Source organism: Microtus oregoni, unplaced genomic scaffold (assembly GCF_018167655.1).
Source record: "Microtus oregoni isolate MIOR12 unplaced genomic scaffold, Mior012 000001F_ref0000356, whole genome shotgun sequence".
NCBI lineage: Eukaryota > Metazoa > Chordata > Mammalia > Rodentia > Cricetidae > Microtus > Microtus oregoni.
Window position 1 is genome coordinate 63,826,026 of NW_024543060.1, and position 14,260 is coordinate 63,840,285.

The 14,260-nt window shown below is 56.4% G+C and overlaps 1 protein-coding gene across 1 annotated transcript in view; it reads right to left on the reverse strand.

Annotated features, from left to right (window-relative positions):
* Lrp1 (LDL receptor related protein 1) overlaps positions 1-14,260 on the reverse strand; it is an 81,331-nt gene that overhangs the window by 24,046 nt on the left and 43,025 nt on the right. The window contains exons 21-41 of the mRNA XM_041663791.1: positions 13,954-14,136; positions 13,445-13,645; positions 11,314-11,559; positions 10,956-11,153; positions 9,811-10,015; positions 9,461-9,625; positions 8,748-8,992; positions 8,515-8,643; positions 7,701-7,928; positions 7,420-7,594; positions 7,230-7,324; positions 6,914-7,063; positions 6,637-6,777; positions 6,139-6,273; positions 4,545-4,676; positions 4,155-4,289; positions 3,859-3,988; positions 3,610-3,736; positions 2,376-2,527; positions 2,164-2,288; positions 1,587-1,964 (exon numbers count right to left, since the gene is read on the reverse strand). Coding sequence (XP_041519725.1) covers positions 1,587-1,964; positions 2,164-2,288; positions 2,376-2,527; positions 3,610-3,736; positions 3,859-3,988; positions 4,155-4,289; positions 4,545-4,676; positions 6,139-6,273; positions 6,637-6,777; positions 6,914-7,063; positions 7,230-7,324; positions 7,420-7,594; positions 7,701-7,928; positions 8,515-8,643; positions 8,748-8,992; positions 9,461-9,625; positions 9,811-10,015; positions 10,956-11,153; positions 11,314-11,559; positions 13,445-13,645; positions 13,954-14,136 — 3,675 coding nt within the window. The remainder of the gene's footprint in view (positions 1-1,586; positions 1,965-2,163; positions 2,289-2,375; positions 2,528-3,609; positions 3,737-3,858; positions 3,989-4,154; positions 4,290-4,544; positions 4,677-6,138; positions 6,274-6,636; positions 6,778-6,913; positions 7,064-7,229; positions 7,325-7,419; positions 7,595-7,700; positions 7,929-8,514; positions 8,644-8,747; positions 8,993-9,460; positions 9,626-9,810; positions 10,016-10,955; positions 11,154-11,313; positions 11,560-13,444; positions 13,646-13,953; positions 14,137-14,260) is intronic.

Sequence of the window (14,260 nt, forward strand, 5' to 3'; positions counted from 1 at the left end):
GGAGCTGGGGTTCCTGCTTATCCAAGTGTGGAGATTTCAGGTAACTAAATCCTACTAGGGCCAGACTGGAAAGATTCCTACTTCCAGAGGCCTTGAACTGGAATATTTTGTAAAGCCGACACAGGTCGGGGTAGAGCATATAAAGAGAGAGAGCTCACAGTGGTGTCCTCCTCCTCCAGGGGAGGCTCAGTGGCCCCTCTGTGTGTGCCTGCGGGGCTGCCAGAGCCTGACTACAATGTGACATGAACAACATGCAGGGAGGGGCTGGCTCCCAGTCTCCCCTGACGAGCTGAGATTAAGAGTATCCAGTTGAGCTGCTGGGGGTAGATCCAAGGTCCTGTACACAGTAAGCACGTACTCCCCCACCGGGCTCGGACACTTCATTTTTAGACAGACAGGACACTGCGCAGAAATGTCCCAGGACTCTGAAGGACAGGCCTACTCTTTTTCTGCTGTGTAACCTGCACCCAGTTCCGTGCCTAGATGGTCTATATGGACCTGGATGAAAAGAGGGACCGAAGGGGAACTGGGAAGGACCCTCAGGTGACACAGTGCTTGCCTAGATGCACAAGGCTCTGGGCTCAAGTCCTAGTGCCATAGCAGAAAGGCGTGGTAGTGCACACCTATAACCCCAAATGACCCCGGCACTGGGGCAGGGCACGGAACAGGCAGGAGGATCAGAAGTTCAAACCAAAGCCATCTGTGGCAACACAGAAAGCAAAAAGGTGGGAGGGGCAAATGGGCCAAAGATCCCAAGCAAGACAGCTGGACGCGGAAGCTGAGAAAACAGAAGGGGTAAAGGACCGGGCGAAAGAGCCGAAAGGCTGTTTCCTGGTGACAGTCTGAGGTTGGCACTGTCTGGAAGAGCCACTGGCTGCTGAGCTCAGCCTTCCTGGACATGCTTCTAAGACCCTGACTCCTGAGGTCAGGGTAGGATGCTCGCGGGAGCTACTGAATGCTACGTGACCAGAGTTGCACCTAGGCCACATCTGCTGCCAGTATTGTGTATCCTGGGGCAGAACGAAGCCAATGCGAGCAAGGAAGGGGCCTCTTTCTGGGGAAATGTGCAGGCTACTACAATGGCAGTGGACCTGGCCACTTAGGACAGTGGTTCTCAACCTGCCTAATGCTGCGACCCTTTAATACAGTTCTTCATGATTGGTGACCCCAACCACAAAACCACTTTCATTGCTACTTCATAACTATAATCTTTCTAGTTATGAATTGTAATGTAAATATCTGACATGTGACCCTTGTGAAAGAGTCATTTGACTCCCCCCGCCCCCAGGGAGTTTTTTTGGTTTTTTTTTTTTTTTTTTTTGGTTTTTCGAGACAGGGTTTCTCTGTGGTTTTGGAGCCTGTCCTGGAACTAGCTCTATAGACCAGGCTGGTCTCAAACTCACAGAGATCCGCCTGCCTCTGCCTCCCAAGTGCTGGGATTAAAGGTGTGCGCCACCACCGCCCGGCTCCCCCCGGGGAGTTTTGACTCGTAGGTTGAGAACCACTGCCTTAGGACCATACAGCAGGTGGGACTCAGAGCAGCGGGAGGTTGGTTGGTGCCTGGGGAGAACTGGGGCTCGGCTCACTTTCCACGATGGTGGTCCTCCCTGAGCCGTCATCATTGATCTGCTGGATGTTCCCGAAGTGGATGTCACTGAAGAAGATGCGATTAGGGGTGCCCGGGGAAGTGCCCGCTCGGTAGTCGAAAGCCAGGGCAATGACATTCTTCATGTGCTCAGGGTCCTCGAAGGGCTGCACTGGGGCATTGAGGTTGCGCTCATCCGACAGGTGGATGCTCTTGAGGATGGTGCGCTCTGAGTAGAGCAGGTAGCCGGCGTACTCTCTGCACGAGGCGCCATCTTCTGCCAGCATCCCGTGGGCACAGGCACAGGCTCGCTGTCCACCGCCCCGGTACAGACAGAGCTGCTGGCACCCGCCATTGGCTACCGCGCACACGTTGGTACCTAGGGGCAGAGGGCATCAGAATAGTACAGTGGACAGGGTAAGGCTCTTTGGTGCCTCTGAGCTCTGGGATCCCAACTGGGGATTTCAGCCGACCCCTGCTCAGCCACGGTATATAGTATCTAGTCTTTCCTCCCTGCCCTGGAGGCTCTGACTGCTCCCCGAGTCCCTCTTCCTCCACGCCAGGCTGTCCTTGTTCACCTTTCTGCCTGTCTCTGTTGAAGACCTTGATGTCTTTGAGCTGCACACCGATGCCAGTTCTCAGGGGCACCGAGTCCGTGGCATTGTCTTTGCACCCGCGCTTGATGGAGCCATTGGCGTGAGTCCTGGAGAAAGGAAAGGCACGAGCAGGGTGCCAACGAGCCAGAAAGGGAAGACACGCGGGAAAAGCAGAAGTGGAACACGGCGCTCACCTGTCACTCCAGTAGATGAATTCCTCAAACACGGACACCGAGAACATGTCCATGTTATTGCTGGCCAGGACAACCTCGCGGTTCTCGCCCGTCTCCAGGTCGATGCGTTCAATCTTGTCCATCCGGGCATCACACCAGTAGAGCTTCCCACCCTGCAGATCAGAAGTGCCCACCTCACCGCAGGGCCCTAAACTCACAGCCAGTGTCTGCATCTCAGGCAGCAGGAAGGGTACGCCATGTGTGGGGCTACACCTCTGTGCCACACTTTCTTTTTTAAAAAGATATATTTATTGTGTATATTGTTCTGCCTGAGCGCCAGCAGGGGGCACCAGATCTCATTAGAGATGGTTGTGAGCCACCACGTGGTTGCTGGGAATTGAACTCAGGACCTCTGGAAGAGCAGTCAGTGCTCTTAACTCTGAGTCATCTCTCCAGCCCCCCGCCCCCCCCCCCCCCACTTTCATTTGCAAGATTGGAGACTAAACCCAGGGCTAAGCATGTTAGGCTGCAGCTTCAGCCAGTTCCTTCACTATCTAAAGTTTTTTGAGACAAGGTCTTTTTATGTTTGTTTGTTTTCTGTTTTTCGAGATAGTGTTTCTCTGTGTAGCCCTAGCTATCCTGGAACTCACTCTGTAGACCAGGCTGGCCTTGAACTCACAGAGATCCACCTGTCTCTTCCTCCTGAGTGCTGGGATTAAAGGCATACACCATTGCCCGGCAAGACAAGGTCTTAAATGAGCATCCCAAGATGGTCTTTTTTTTTTTTTAATTTATTTATTTATTATGCATACAACATTCTGCCTCCATGTATGCCCACATGCCAGAGGAGGGCACCAGATCTCATTATAGATGGTTGTGAGCCACCATGTGGTTGCTGGGAATTGAACTCATGACCTCAGGAAGAGCAGCCAGTGCTCTTAACCTCTGAGCCATCTCTCCAGCCCCCCAAGATGGTCTTAAACTCACTATTGCAGCAAGACTGACCTCAAACTTGATCTTCTGTCGTGGCCTCTGGAGTGCTGGGGTTACAGAGGCACATGCCACCACACCCAGTTCTCTCACATGATCACCCCCACACCATCCTAGGGCGAAGACTACTCTGGGAGGCGGATGGGTTAGAAGACTCCACAGCACTCCCTGGTCCATGACTAACCCTGACTTTGGCTAACCACAGGGAAACAGACAGGGATAGGCACAGGGCACCTACTCCATCAGCTCCAGGGTGCGCCCATACCTGATAGTCCACTGAGATGCCGTTGGGCCAGCTGATACTGACATTGACCAACACCACCCTCTCCGTGCCATCTAGGCGAGACCGCTCAATGCGCGGGTAATGACCCCATTCGGTCCAGAACAAGTACCTGTGGAGTAGGGATGGGAGTGGGGGATCAGGGCCCATGCCAGGCAGGGCCTGGGCCTCGTCAGTAAATACTGTGGTCAAAGTGACAAGGCTAGATCCAAGCCAGCTTGCCTAGGTCCTTACCCCTTCTCTGGGTGGACAGTGATGGCCCGAGGCTTGTCTAGACCCTGGGAAATGACCACGTAGCGGAAAGAGCCATTGAGCCGGGCAACCTCGATGACATCGAAACCTTGGTCTGTCCAGTAGATGTTGCCTGAGGACGAAGTTGGTTCAGGAAGATTGGTAGAGCCACGGACTTGGTCCCCTCCAACCAAATTTTCCCTGTAGCTCCCACTGGCTCCTGCCCATACCTTCTCAGACCTCATGTCTCCTAGGCCTCTGCTTTTCCTCTAGAGCCTATAATCCCTTCCTCTGTTCACCTGCAATCCAGTCCACCGCGATGCCTTCCACGCGGCCAATGCCATTGGTCACTACATCCTCTCGCCATGTCTGGTCACGCTTGGCCCGGCTGATGGTGCTTAGGCCCATGTCCACCCAGTAAATAGTGTCATTTTCTGGAATCAGAGGGGCGGACATGAGAACACCCATCGATGCAGAGACAAGGGGGTCAAACCATGAGGAGGGTCGGGACAGAGGTACGTGAAGGCTGGAGGCACCAGGTGCTTGCTTGGGGTTGGGGGTGGGCGAGGACCACAAGAAGGAAGGAGTGAGGCAGCTACAGCCGGTACAGACCGCTCTTCTAGGTCTGCAATTCTGTCACCCCCATAAGCTACGGGGGCACGTGACCATCCCCAAGGCCAACAGCTCACCAGCATGGAAGTCGATCCCAACAGCCAGTGAGGTTCCCGACACCGGGACCAGGGCATCAGACTTGTCATTGGGATCCAGAGGGATTCCCCGGATTCCCTCATGCACGGAGTACAGGAGGAAAGAGCCCACACCTGGAACACAAGGACACTTCGGGCATGAGCCTTCCTGGTGAAGCCTGGCCCCTCTCACCCTCAGCCTGCTTTCCCGAGGGCTCACTTGACTGGGTGGGGCCTCCAAGGGCCCCAGCTCTGAGGGAACACCTGCAGAACCACTCATCACCAGTAGAGGGCAGAAAGAGACTGACATTCCTTTCTCAGCCCTCACCCGCTACTCAGTTCAACCCTGTGCCTTCCAAGGCCCTCACGGGAGGCTACAAGGATTGGAGCAGACAGCTACAAGGGCAGGACCCCCAAATCTATATGCCCAGTTGGGCACTCGTTTTGACCTTAGTTTTCTCTTCGTCCTGCATCTGCTCTATTCCAAATCCCTTTCCAATACGAAGTTCCCAGCACCTTGCTTGCCCCTGGGTTGGCCTTGCTCCCAATTTGCCCCATGTCTCAGGAGGTACCACTATTCCCGCCTCCCAGACCCCTCCCTGACTTTCATCCCTTTGATGGGATATGTGCCAAATAAATTCCCCGATAGGCCTTGGTTGCTTGAGCCCTGTGAAAGAAAAAATACATGGTCAAATGCATTAAAAGTCTTCCCTTGTAAGATGCTCAGTACACGCAGGTACATTCAAGGCTCTGAGGCACCATGCAGAAAAAAAAACAACAACCATGTTTCCACTTTGCTCGGCCTGGCGTTCCCTTCTGTAATACCCTCCCACATCAAAGCAGGAGGTTTCTGGCAGAGGACTTTGGGAAAAAGTGCTGTCCTCCGGCAAGCTCGTAAATGGGCAAGGTCTTGTGAAATGTCTGTGTCTCGTCCCTTCCCTGCCAGCCAGCTGCTGCCCAGCCCAGAGCCTGGTCTCCTAACCCGTCTAACTGCCTCCTAACTGCCTCCGTGCCTCCCTCCCCCACTCTGTAAGCTCTCTGCCGCCAGGTTAATCTCCTCCAAACACCATTCTCCAGGCGCTCCTGACTGAGAACCTACAGGAACCCCACCCTAGCTCACAACCTTATCACAGACTTCCCACACTGCCCACTGTAGGGCTCAGGGGCCCTGGAACTTGACGGCTTAGCACCATTTGTTAGTTCTTGTATGGTATTGTGTGTGTGTGTCCCCAGTGCACACACGTGCTTGGGTTAGAACTCGGGACTCAGGGCAAACTAAGCACACACTACCACCAACCCATTTCTTCATCGTGCCAAGCATCAAATTCTACCCATTCTATAAAGCCTCTGTCACCTGGTTGTCTACCTCACCAAAACCTACTGTAGATACCAGACAGACACAGCCACTTTGTGGTCCAGTTTCTCGCTATGCTGGCCCTATCTTCTGTCTCAAGCCTTTATCTGCGGTACCCAGAGAAGTGATGCATCAAACCCAGAAGTTGCATGGAATGCATGAAGAACACTGTCTTTCCCAAATGCAAGATGGAGCAGTGTGGGAGGAGGGATTAGGGTTAGGGTGGGAGACGCAGGAACTGACCCTCGCAGGCCTGCTGTCCGCTCCGGAGGCTGTAGCCAGCAGTGCACATACAGGACCGAGTTGTCTCTGAGGTTGGCAGGCAGAGCTGGGAGCAGTCCCCATTGTTGATGCTGCAGGGGTTGGTGCCCTCGCGCTCTGGGGAGGGGTGGTGGACAGAGCCGAAAGGTTAGACGGCCTCATGGAAGACTCAGATACAGGCCTGGGCTGCTCGGGGACAGGGTGGCCACTGGATACACCTTGGGCCTATCAGGGTCCGGCCAACCTAACCCAACTCCAGGTCTTTTGTCTTCCCAGGCCCCGGACCTTCTGGTCAGACTGCGAGCCTACAGGACACCTCAGTGGAGATAAAGAAAGGGGTGACGAGCAGAGCCCAACCCACCACCACCCGGACTGTCTCGGCCCACTACTCTAGCGGGCTGCTCGTGGCTGAAAGTTCTCCTACCCCCATGCCCGCTGCCGCAGGCCCCCTGGACACCGCATCCCTCACCCACTGCCTACCTAGCTGGATGTTCTCGTCATACACCTTCATGTGCATAACCAGCGTGGTGCTGTTCCTCAGCACCACAGACCCAGAACCGTCGGCCTTGTTGCATGTGCCCATTTTCTCCGACAACTGATCGGCCCACCACAGCTTGTCCCCTGGGGTGACAGGAGGGAATAAGACCCTTGGGAAGGCTTCCGGGGTGGAAGGTGGGACCCAGGAGACCTCCCCACCATCCGGCCAACCGTGCCTGGCCTGCTCTCCTCCCATCTCTCCTTCCACCCAAGCCCTCACCCATGATGGCCAGCGCCGTGGCCTTGCCCAGCTGGCTCCGCATGGTGTCGATGATCTCCAGGCCACTCCCGTCTAGATTGCAACGGTTGATTGTGTGGTTCCCAGAGCTGATCCAGTACAGTTTGCTTTCGGGGAAGTCAATAGCCAGCCCTGGAAGAGGAATAGGTATCACAGGCATGGAGCCTGGCACCAGGGCCGTGAACACAGGAGGATGTGTTGATCTGGGATAAGGTGGAGTGAGTACTAAGCCATCAGGAGAGACCTAGGGCACCAGAGAGAGACAGAAGCCTGCAGGAGCAAGCAGGCAAGCACATACCCACGGGACCCTTCTGGCCACTGAAGAGCAGAGTGCGGTTGCTCCCATCCATGTTGGCCATGCTGATATTGTCACCATCAGTCCAGTAGAGCTTGCTGGGGAAAATACCAAGAAGAGAGTTAGGGAAGAGTTCTCTCCCTTCCCCCTCACTCAGGTGCGCTCCCCTGCCCCGAGCCACCCGCAGACTGACCCACGGAGCGGGTGGACGACCAGGCCATGAGGCTGTTCCAGGCCCTGCACCACGGCGTTCTTGAAGGAGCCATCGAGCCGGGCCACGTTAATCTGCTTCTTGTTGGTGTCATAACTTGTCCAGAACAGATTTCGGGACACCCAGTCCACAGCCAGTCCATGGGCATTTGGCAAGTCTGAGGGCATAAACGGGGAGTCGGTGGTTGGTGTTTGCACAGTTGGAGTAGGGACAGGGGGACATGCTGGGGGCGAGCCCTGGGATGGGGACAACAGCATCAGAACCTGCAGAGACGACCGTCTCCACGCCTGTGCCGTTGATGAAGGCCCGCTTGATGGCTTGCGTGCGCACATCAGACCAGTAGACACGCTGCTCGCGTGCATCGTAGTCCAGCACAGTGACGTTGTCGATGTCGGGCACCGTGAAGGAGATGATGTAATTGTAGTAGGGGGCGTCCAGGTCCACGCCCCGGATCTCCATCTGACGTGCGTACAGCAGGAACTTCTTAAACTCTGTGGGGCGCAGGCCAGTCACTGAAGGCAGTCTTTGCCTCCAGGCTTCCTGCCTAGGTTAGGTAGGTCCCTCCCCAGGTGCCCTCCGACACTGTTGGCCTTCTTCTGTCTTAATGTTGTGACCCTTTGATACAGTTCCTCATGTGGTGACCCCAACCATAAGATTATTTTATTTTTTGTTTTTTGGGGGTTTTTTTTTGCCTGTATGTATCTGTATGAGGGTGTTTGATTCTGAAGTTACAGAGAGTTGTGAGCTGCTATGTGGGTGCTGGGAATTGAACCTGGGACCCCTGGAGGAGCAGCCAATGCTCTTAACTGCTGAGCCATCTCTTCAGCCCCAACTGTACTACTGTTATGAATCACAATATAAGCATCTAATATGCAATACATCTGATATAAGACCCCCATGAAAGGGTTATTTGATCCCCCACAGGTTAAGAACCACCATAAAGAGGCAGATCCCGACAGCTATAGTACTGGTTTTTGGAGCCCTTCCTTCCAGCCATTCCTTTGCTTAACACTAGGACCCCTGGCCTCCTATTCAGCCTCAGTTTACTCGTATCTGCTGGGGGAAGCGGCTTCCTACCGTAGCAGGTGGTATTGTCCTTGAGCTTCATGAGGTGGGGGCAGGCACAGGAGACAGTCCGGTTGTAGTTGATGAGGCACAGGTGGGAACAGGGGCCCCGGCCACCGTTGGCCTCACACGGATTTGGAGCTGACCCAGAGAGAAGACATCTTGTGACGTGTTGATCCCTACCCGGCCCTTCCCATCTGCCCCAACTCTCACTCTCCCTGTGTCTGCCAGTGCAGGCCCCTTACCCATGGGCTGCCGGGAGGGGTGATAGACCTGCAGGTCGAAGGGCTGTGTGTTGGTCCTCTGTACCACAGTGACATTGTGGCCAGTCCACTTGTTGGCCTTGGCCAGTGTGTTTGTCCGCCAGTCGGTCCAGTACACCTCCCCGCCATACAGTGTCACTGCGAACGGGTGTGACAGGAATTCGTGTCCCCGCAGCACCTCCATGTGACCGGAGCCGTCATACCGGGCTGAGTAGATGGCGTCTGACCTGAGAGTGTGAGCAAGGGAACAGTGAGGGTCTCAGGGAGGTACCCAGGTGCCCGTCTTCCCTCCCCCTGCCAATAGCCTTCCTGATGGATAAAGCTTTCCTGAGCCCTGCCGGGTGACCAAAGAAGGAACGCAAGACTGAAGTGGACGGGATGGGGTGGGGTGGGGATCCTAGCCTCATGACCCCCAAGGAAGTCTTCTAGATTTTCTTCCCAGGATTGCAGATGGCACTAGAGCTTTGGTGTGAGCTAGAGAAAGGCACCTCGTCTTGGTTCCAGACAGGCAGAGCCCTCAGCAGAGGGCACAGGGTGTGAGCAGAGAGGAAGGTGGGTGGCTGTCGATCACAACTGCTTTTCTCTGTCAGTCCTCCCCATCCCTTGCCCCCAATTCTCCTGTCATAGTGCTGGTCCCAGCCCCTCCCCCTGCCCCGGTGCTGCTGCCTCGACCCTGGTTGGTGGAAAGTGCTGACCTGGCATCAATCCAGAGGATACGCTTCTCCAGGTAGTCCACGGTGAGCCCGTTGGGCCAGCCCCCTGAGCCTGTCTCTCGGTGGATAGTGCGGCGTCCAGCCCCACTCATGGATGCTGCCTCAATCCGTGGCAGGCTGGCATCCCAGTCTGTCCAAAACAGGATCCTAGGGAGAGAAGCGTGAGGAAGGCCGAAGCTGGTAGTGGCGGTGCCACAGGTAAAACAAGGGAGAGGTGGGGCCAGCAGTACCAAGACGACAGGTGTCCCTGACCAGGCTGAACAGAACACAGGGTGAGGGAGGGGGAACCACAGGGCTAGGGAGGGACAGGAGGGGACAGACACAGTCCTCACCCATCCCGAGGGTCCAGCGCAATGGCCCTTGGATGCTCAATGTCCCCCGCCAGCAGAGTGGTCCGGAGGGTTCCATCCAGCTTGGCCACCTCGATCTGGTCCAGGTTGCTCTCCACCCAGTAGATGTTGCCGGCGATCCAGTCCACAGCCAGACCCTCTGGTGTGGCCAAGCCATACTGAATCACTACCTCAAAGCTGGTCAGGGCTAGGGAGAGAGGGTTGCGGTGGTTAGGCACTCCTGGGCTGGGGCACGGTAGAGGCACAGATTCCAAGATCCCGACGACCCACCCTCACCCCAACTCCTCTGCCAAGTCCTCTGCCAGGCCTGGCTCCCACGATGGCAATCCCAGTGTCCCCAACTCTCCTCACCCAGGCCTCTTTTGGGTAGAAAAGGGGCTCCTGGAGGAGGGGATGAGGGCAGCCACTTTCTGCATGCCATGCAGATGGGGTTAGCTGGGACAGCAGGTCAGGAGGACGGAAGCTAGATGCAGTATGAGGATGATGGAACTTGCTAGAAATTACTCCACAGGACATCCTGAAGATAGTCTATGTTAATACGCCCATGTGTCTCCTTACTTTAGGGACTGTCACGCGGTTAACAGATCAGTTTCCTTAGCTAGTCTCCTGGCCATGGACATCTGAGATGTTCTCAAGTTTCCTTGATAATCGACAATAGTAAAACAAGCCGCCTTCTTGCCTGCATTCAGATGCCACCTCCTCAGGGACCCGCCCTGACACAATTTAAAACCCTGTCTTGATCAACACTGTGTCCAATGCCAGTGTACAACAGATCCTCAATCCTGAGCCTGTGGCGGGTCAGGTTACTCTGAGAGAGAGGCCCAGGTAGTCCATCCTTACACGATATTTTCCTTTTGAGCCTGAAATTCCAAGATTGGGGAGCCAGTCTTCAGGCCACTCCAAAGAAAGGGTGATCATTTTGTTAATTATTGGGCTGGCAGCAATGCTCACGATAATTACGGGCATCAGGCTCTGAGACCCACAGCAAAACCTAACCCAATTAACGGGGTGGGGGTGGGGAACTGGAGCCTCAGCTTTGGGGCCACCTGGATCTGGGTCTGTGACCCTGAATGCCCAAGTGCCATCTGCGTACCATGCTGGCACCGCTCCCAGACCCAGCGCGTCACCTCCGTTGTCCAGAAGCTTCCCACGGTAGATCTTGTCTTCTACCACGTCGGTCCAGTAGAGGGCACTCTGGCTGAGGTGGAAGTCCAGGGCAATGGTGTTCCGTAGGCCAGGCACCAGGACACTGTAATCCCCCTTGTGAAGGTCAATGCGTCTGATCTCGTGGCGGTTGGAGAAGATGATGAAAGGTTTGAAGGGATCTGGTGGGAGGGATGGTAGTGGGTCAGTGAAGGGTGCACTGTCCAGGTATGTGAGGGTCTCTGTTGGCCTGGGCCTTCCGCCACATAGTGCCTACCCAGTGTGGCTTAGGGGCATGGCCAGGACAGCTTGGCTAGTCCCCCACACTGTACCAAGTCATACCCAGACTGCGGCAGCTCTCGCCGTCAGGCTCCAAGACCCAGCCCTCATAGCAGGAGCACTTCACGCTGAACTTGTTCTGGTCACATTTCTGGCTGCATTTGAGGTGCTTGGCACAGTAGCTCTGGATCTGGCAGGTGTGGTTGTCAGGGCCCAGCTCCATGCCCAGTGGGCAAGAGCACACGATGCCTTCACCGGGAGCCACTGAGCAGTTGTGACTACAGCCGCCGTTATTCAGAGAGCACTGGTCTGCGGGGACAAGCAGGGGACAGGTCCAGGGTCAAGATCTAGCAGGAGGTAGGACATGGCTGTGTCCCATCCCAAGCCCTGAAACCCTAACCCACGGTCCCTGCAAAGCCCCTGCCCTGGGGGAACACGTGGAACACGAGAACCTGACACCTGAGATCGTCACCCCTTTCCCCCCCACACCTCTCTCCGCTCTCCATGTTCCCGTAACCCTCTTGGGTGCACAGCTAGGACCTGGGCATTTTGCCTCCTCTCTGGGAGAGCCCTTGGGTCAAGGCCCTTTCTTTGATCTCTCCCTCCTGAGGTGTAATTTGGGGGAGGGTGCAGAGGGGAATGCCCTGGCCCCTCTGGCAGGATCTGGAACTTGCTGTCAGGCAGCCACCACGTCAGCAGTTTCTGGGCCCGTCTTAGATGGCTTTAGCCTCCATTCTTCTCGTTCACAGAAGTCACGTGACTATTCAGACCTTCACATCACCCCTGTGGCCTTCACTGACCCTGACCCTGTACCTTCTTCCTCATTCTGCACATTCTGCTCATTTCTGGGAACCCGGTTAAATTCCCTTCCTCCAGAAGTCTGCTCCACCCTGTACCTCACCTCCAGCCTGCTCTTCCTATTTAGCAGTGTTTGAGGGGGTCTATTCCAGGTCAGGAGTTCTAACCGCCCCCTTTCCTGTTGTACCCAGAGTGGTATGACTCTGGACTAACCTCTCCCAGCATGCCCACAGGGTGGTGTGACTCTGGACTAACTCCCCCCACCACCCCCCCACATGCCCGCGGAGGTATGACTCTGGATTAACCCCCTCCCTGCTGTGCCCGCGGAGCGTGTGACTCTGGACTTAAACGCCCCCCCCCCCCCCCCCCCGCATGCCCGCAGAGGTGTGACTCTGGATTAACCCCCTCCCTGCATGCCCGCGGAGCGTGTGACTTTGGACTAACCACCTCCCTGCATGTCCGCGGAGGTGTGACTCTGGACTAACCCCTCCCTGTACACCCGCGGAGGTGTGACTCTGGACTAACCCCTCCCTGTACACCCGCGGAGTGGTGTGACTCTGGACTAACCACCTCCCTGCATGTCCACGGAGCGTGTGACTCTAGACTAACCACCTCCCTGTACACCCGCGGAGGTGTGACTCTGGACTAACCCCTCCCTGTACACCCGCGGAGGTGTGACTCTGGACTAACCCCTCCCTGTACACCCGCGGAGTGGTGTGACTCTGGACTAACCACCTCCCTGCATGTCCACGGAGCGTGTGACTCTAGACTAACCACCTCCCTGTACACCCGCGGAGGTGTGACTCTGGACTAACCCCTCCCTGTATGCCCGCAGAGTGGTGTGACTCTGGACTAACCCTCCCTGCATGCCCGCGGAGCGTGTGACTTTGGACTAACCATCTCCCTGCATGTCCGTGGAGTAGTGTGACTCTGGACTAACCCTCCCTGCATGCCCGCGGAGCGTGTGACTCTAGACTAACCCTCCCTGCATGTCCGCGCAGTGGTGTGACTCTGGACTAACCCTCCCTGCATGCCTGCGGAGTGGTGTGACTCTGGACTAACCCTCCCTGCATGCCCGCGGAGCGTGTGACTCTGGACTAACCCCTCCCTGCATGCCCGCGGAGCGTGTGACTCTGGACTAACCCCTCCCTGCATGCCCGCGGAGTGGTGTGACTCTGGACTGACCTCCTCCCTGCATGTCCGCGGAGCGTGTGACTCTGAAATACTCTATTTAAGGGCTCTGTGCCTCCTCCTCCTCATCTGGAGACATACTGTGGCTGCCTCATGCAGGGCCACGGCAGCCCTAGACCAATGGACACTGTTGGAGACCCTGCATCCTGCCGGCTTTTGCCCCAGACCCCTTCCCACAGGCTGTCCTGGCCAGGACGCTGCTCACCGCACAGCTCGCCCTCGTCTGAGCCATCTCCGCAGTCGTCTTTGCCGTCACACAGCTTGTCAGGGGGCAGGCAGACGGAGGTGTTGTTGGCACAGGGATGTGAGGGTGGCCTGCAGGCCAGGGCCTCACAGTTCTCCTCGTCCGAGCTGTCCTCACAGTCGCTGTCTCCGTCACACACCCACGCTTTGCTGATGCACCGAGCTGGGGGGGGGGGGGGCAGGCGCACGTGAGGAGCAGGCCTGGAGACTGGGACTCACTGTGCCCAGACCCAGTGGGCTTCTCTGACAGGGTCATCGCTGAAGCGCTCTGGGGACCGCTATGAACCACAAAGCCTTTGCTGTCAAATCCACACAGGTAACTAAGACAGCAGGCAGGACACTCAACTCCAGCCAGGGTTTGGGCTCCCAGGGTCCTTCGTGCAGACCTGGCCCCTTCCTGATTCTCCCCTCCCCTCTACGCCACCACTACCCCTGCCACCGCATCTGAGGTCCCCCCAGTCCTCTTTTCACCTGAGTCCTTGCAGCCGAACTTGACATTTGGGTCACAGACATGGGTCACCCCCTCACAGCTCTTCTCGTCACTGGAATCCATGCAGTCAGTGTCTCCGTCACAGCGCCACCGCAGGGGGATACACAGGCCATCCAGCCGGCACTGGAACTCATCGGTATGGCAGCCTCCAGGAGGTCTGGTGGCTGGAAGACATGGGGGTGCATCAGGAGGGAGAGGCCCTCCAGGTCAGCCCGGATGCCAAGCGGAAGAGTCCTGGAGCATCCCGTGAGCCTGCGGACAGCCTGGCAGCCCCGAGAGACCCGTCGA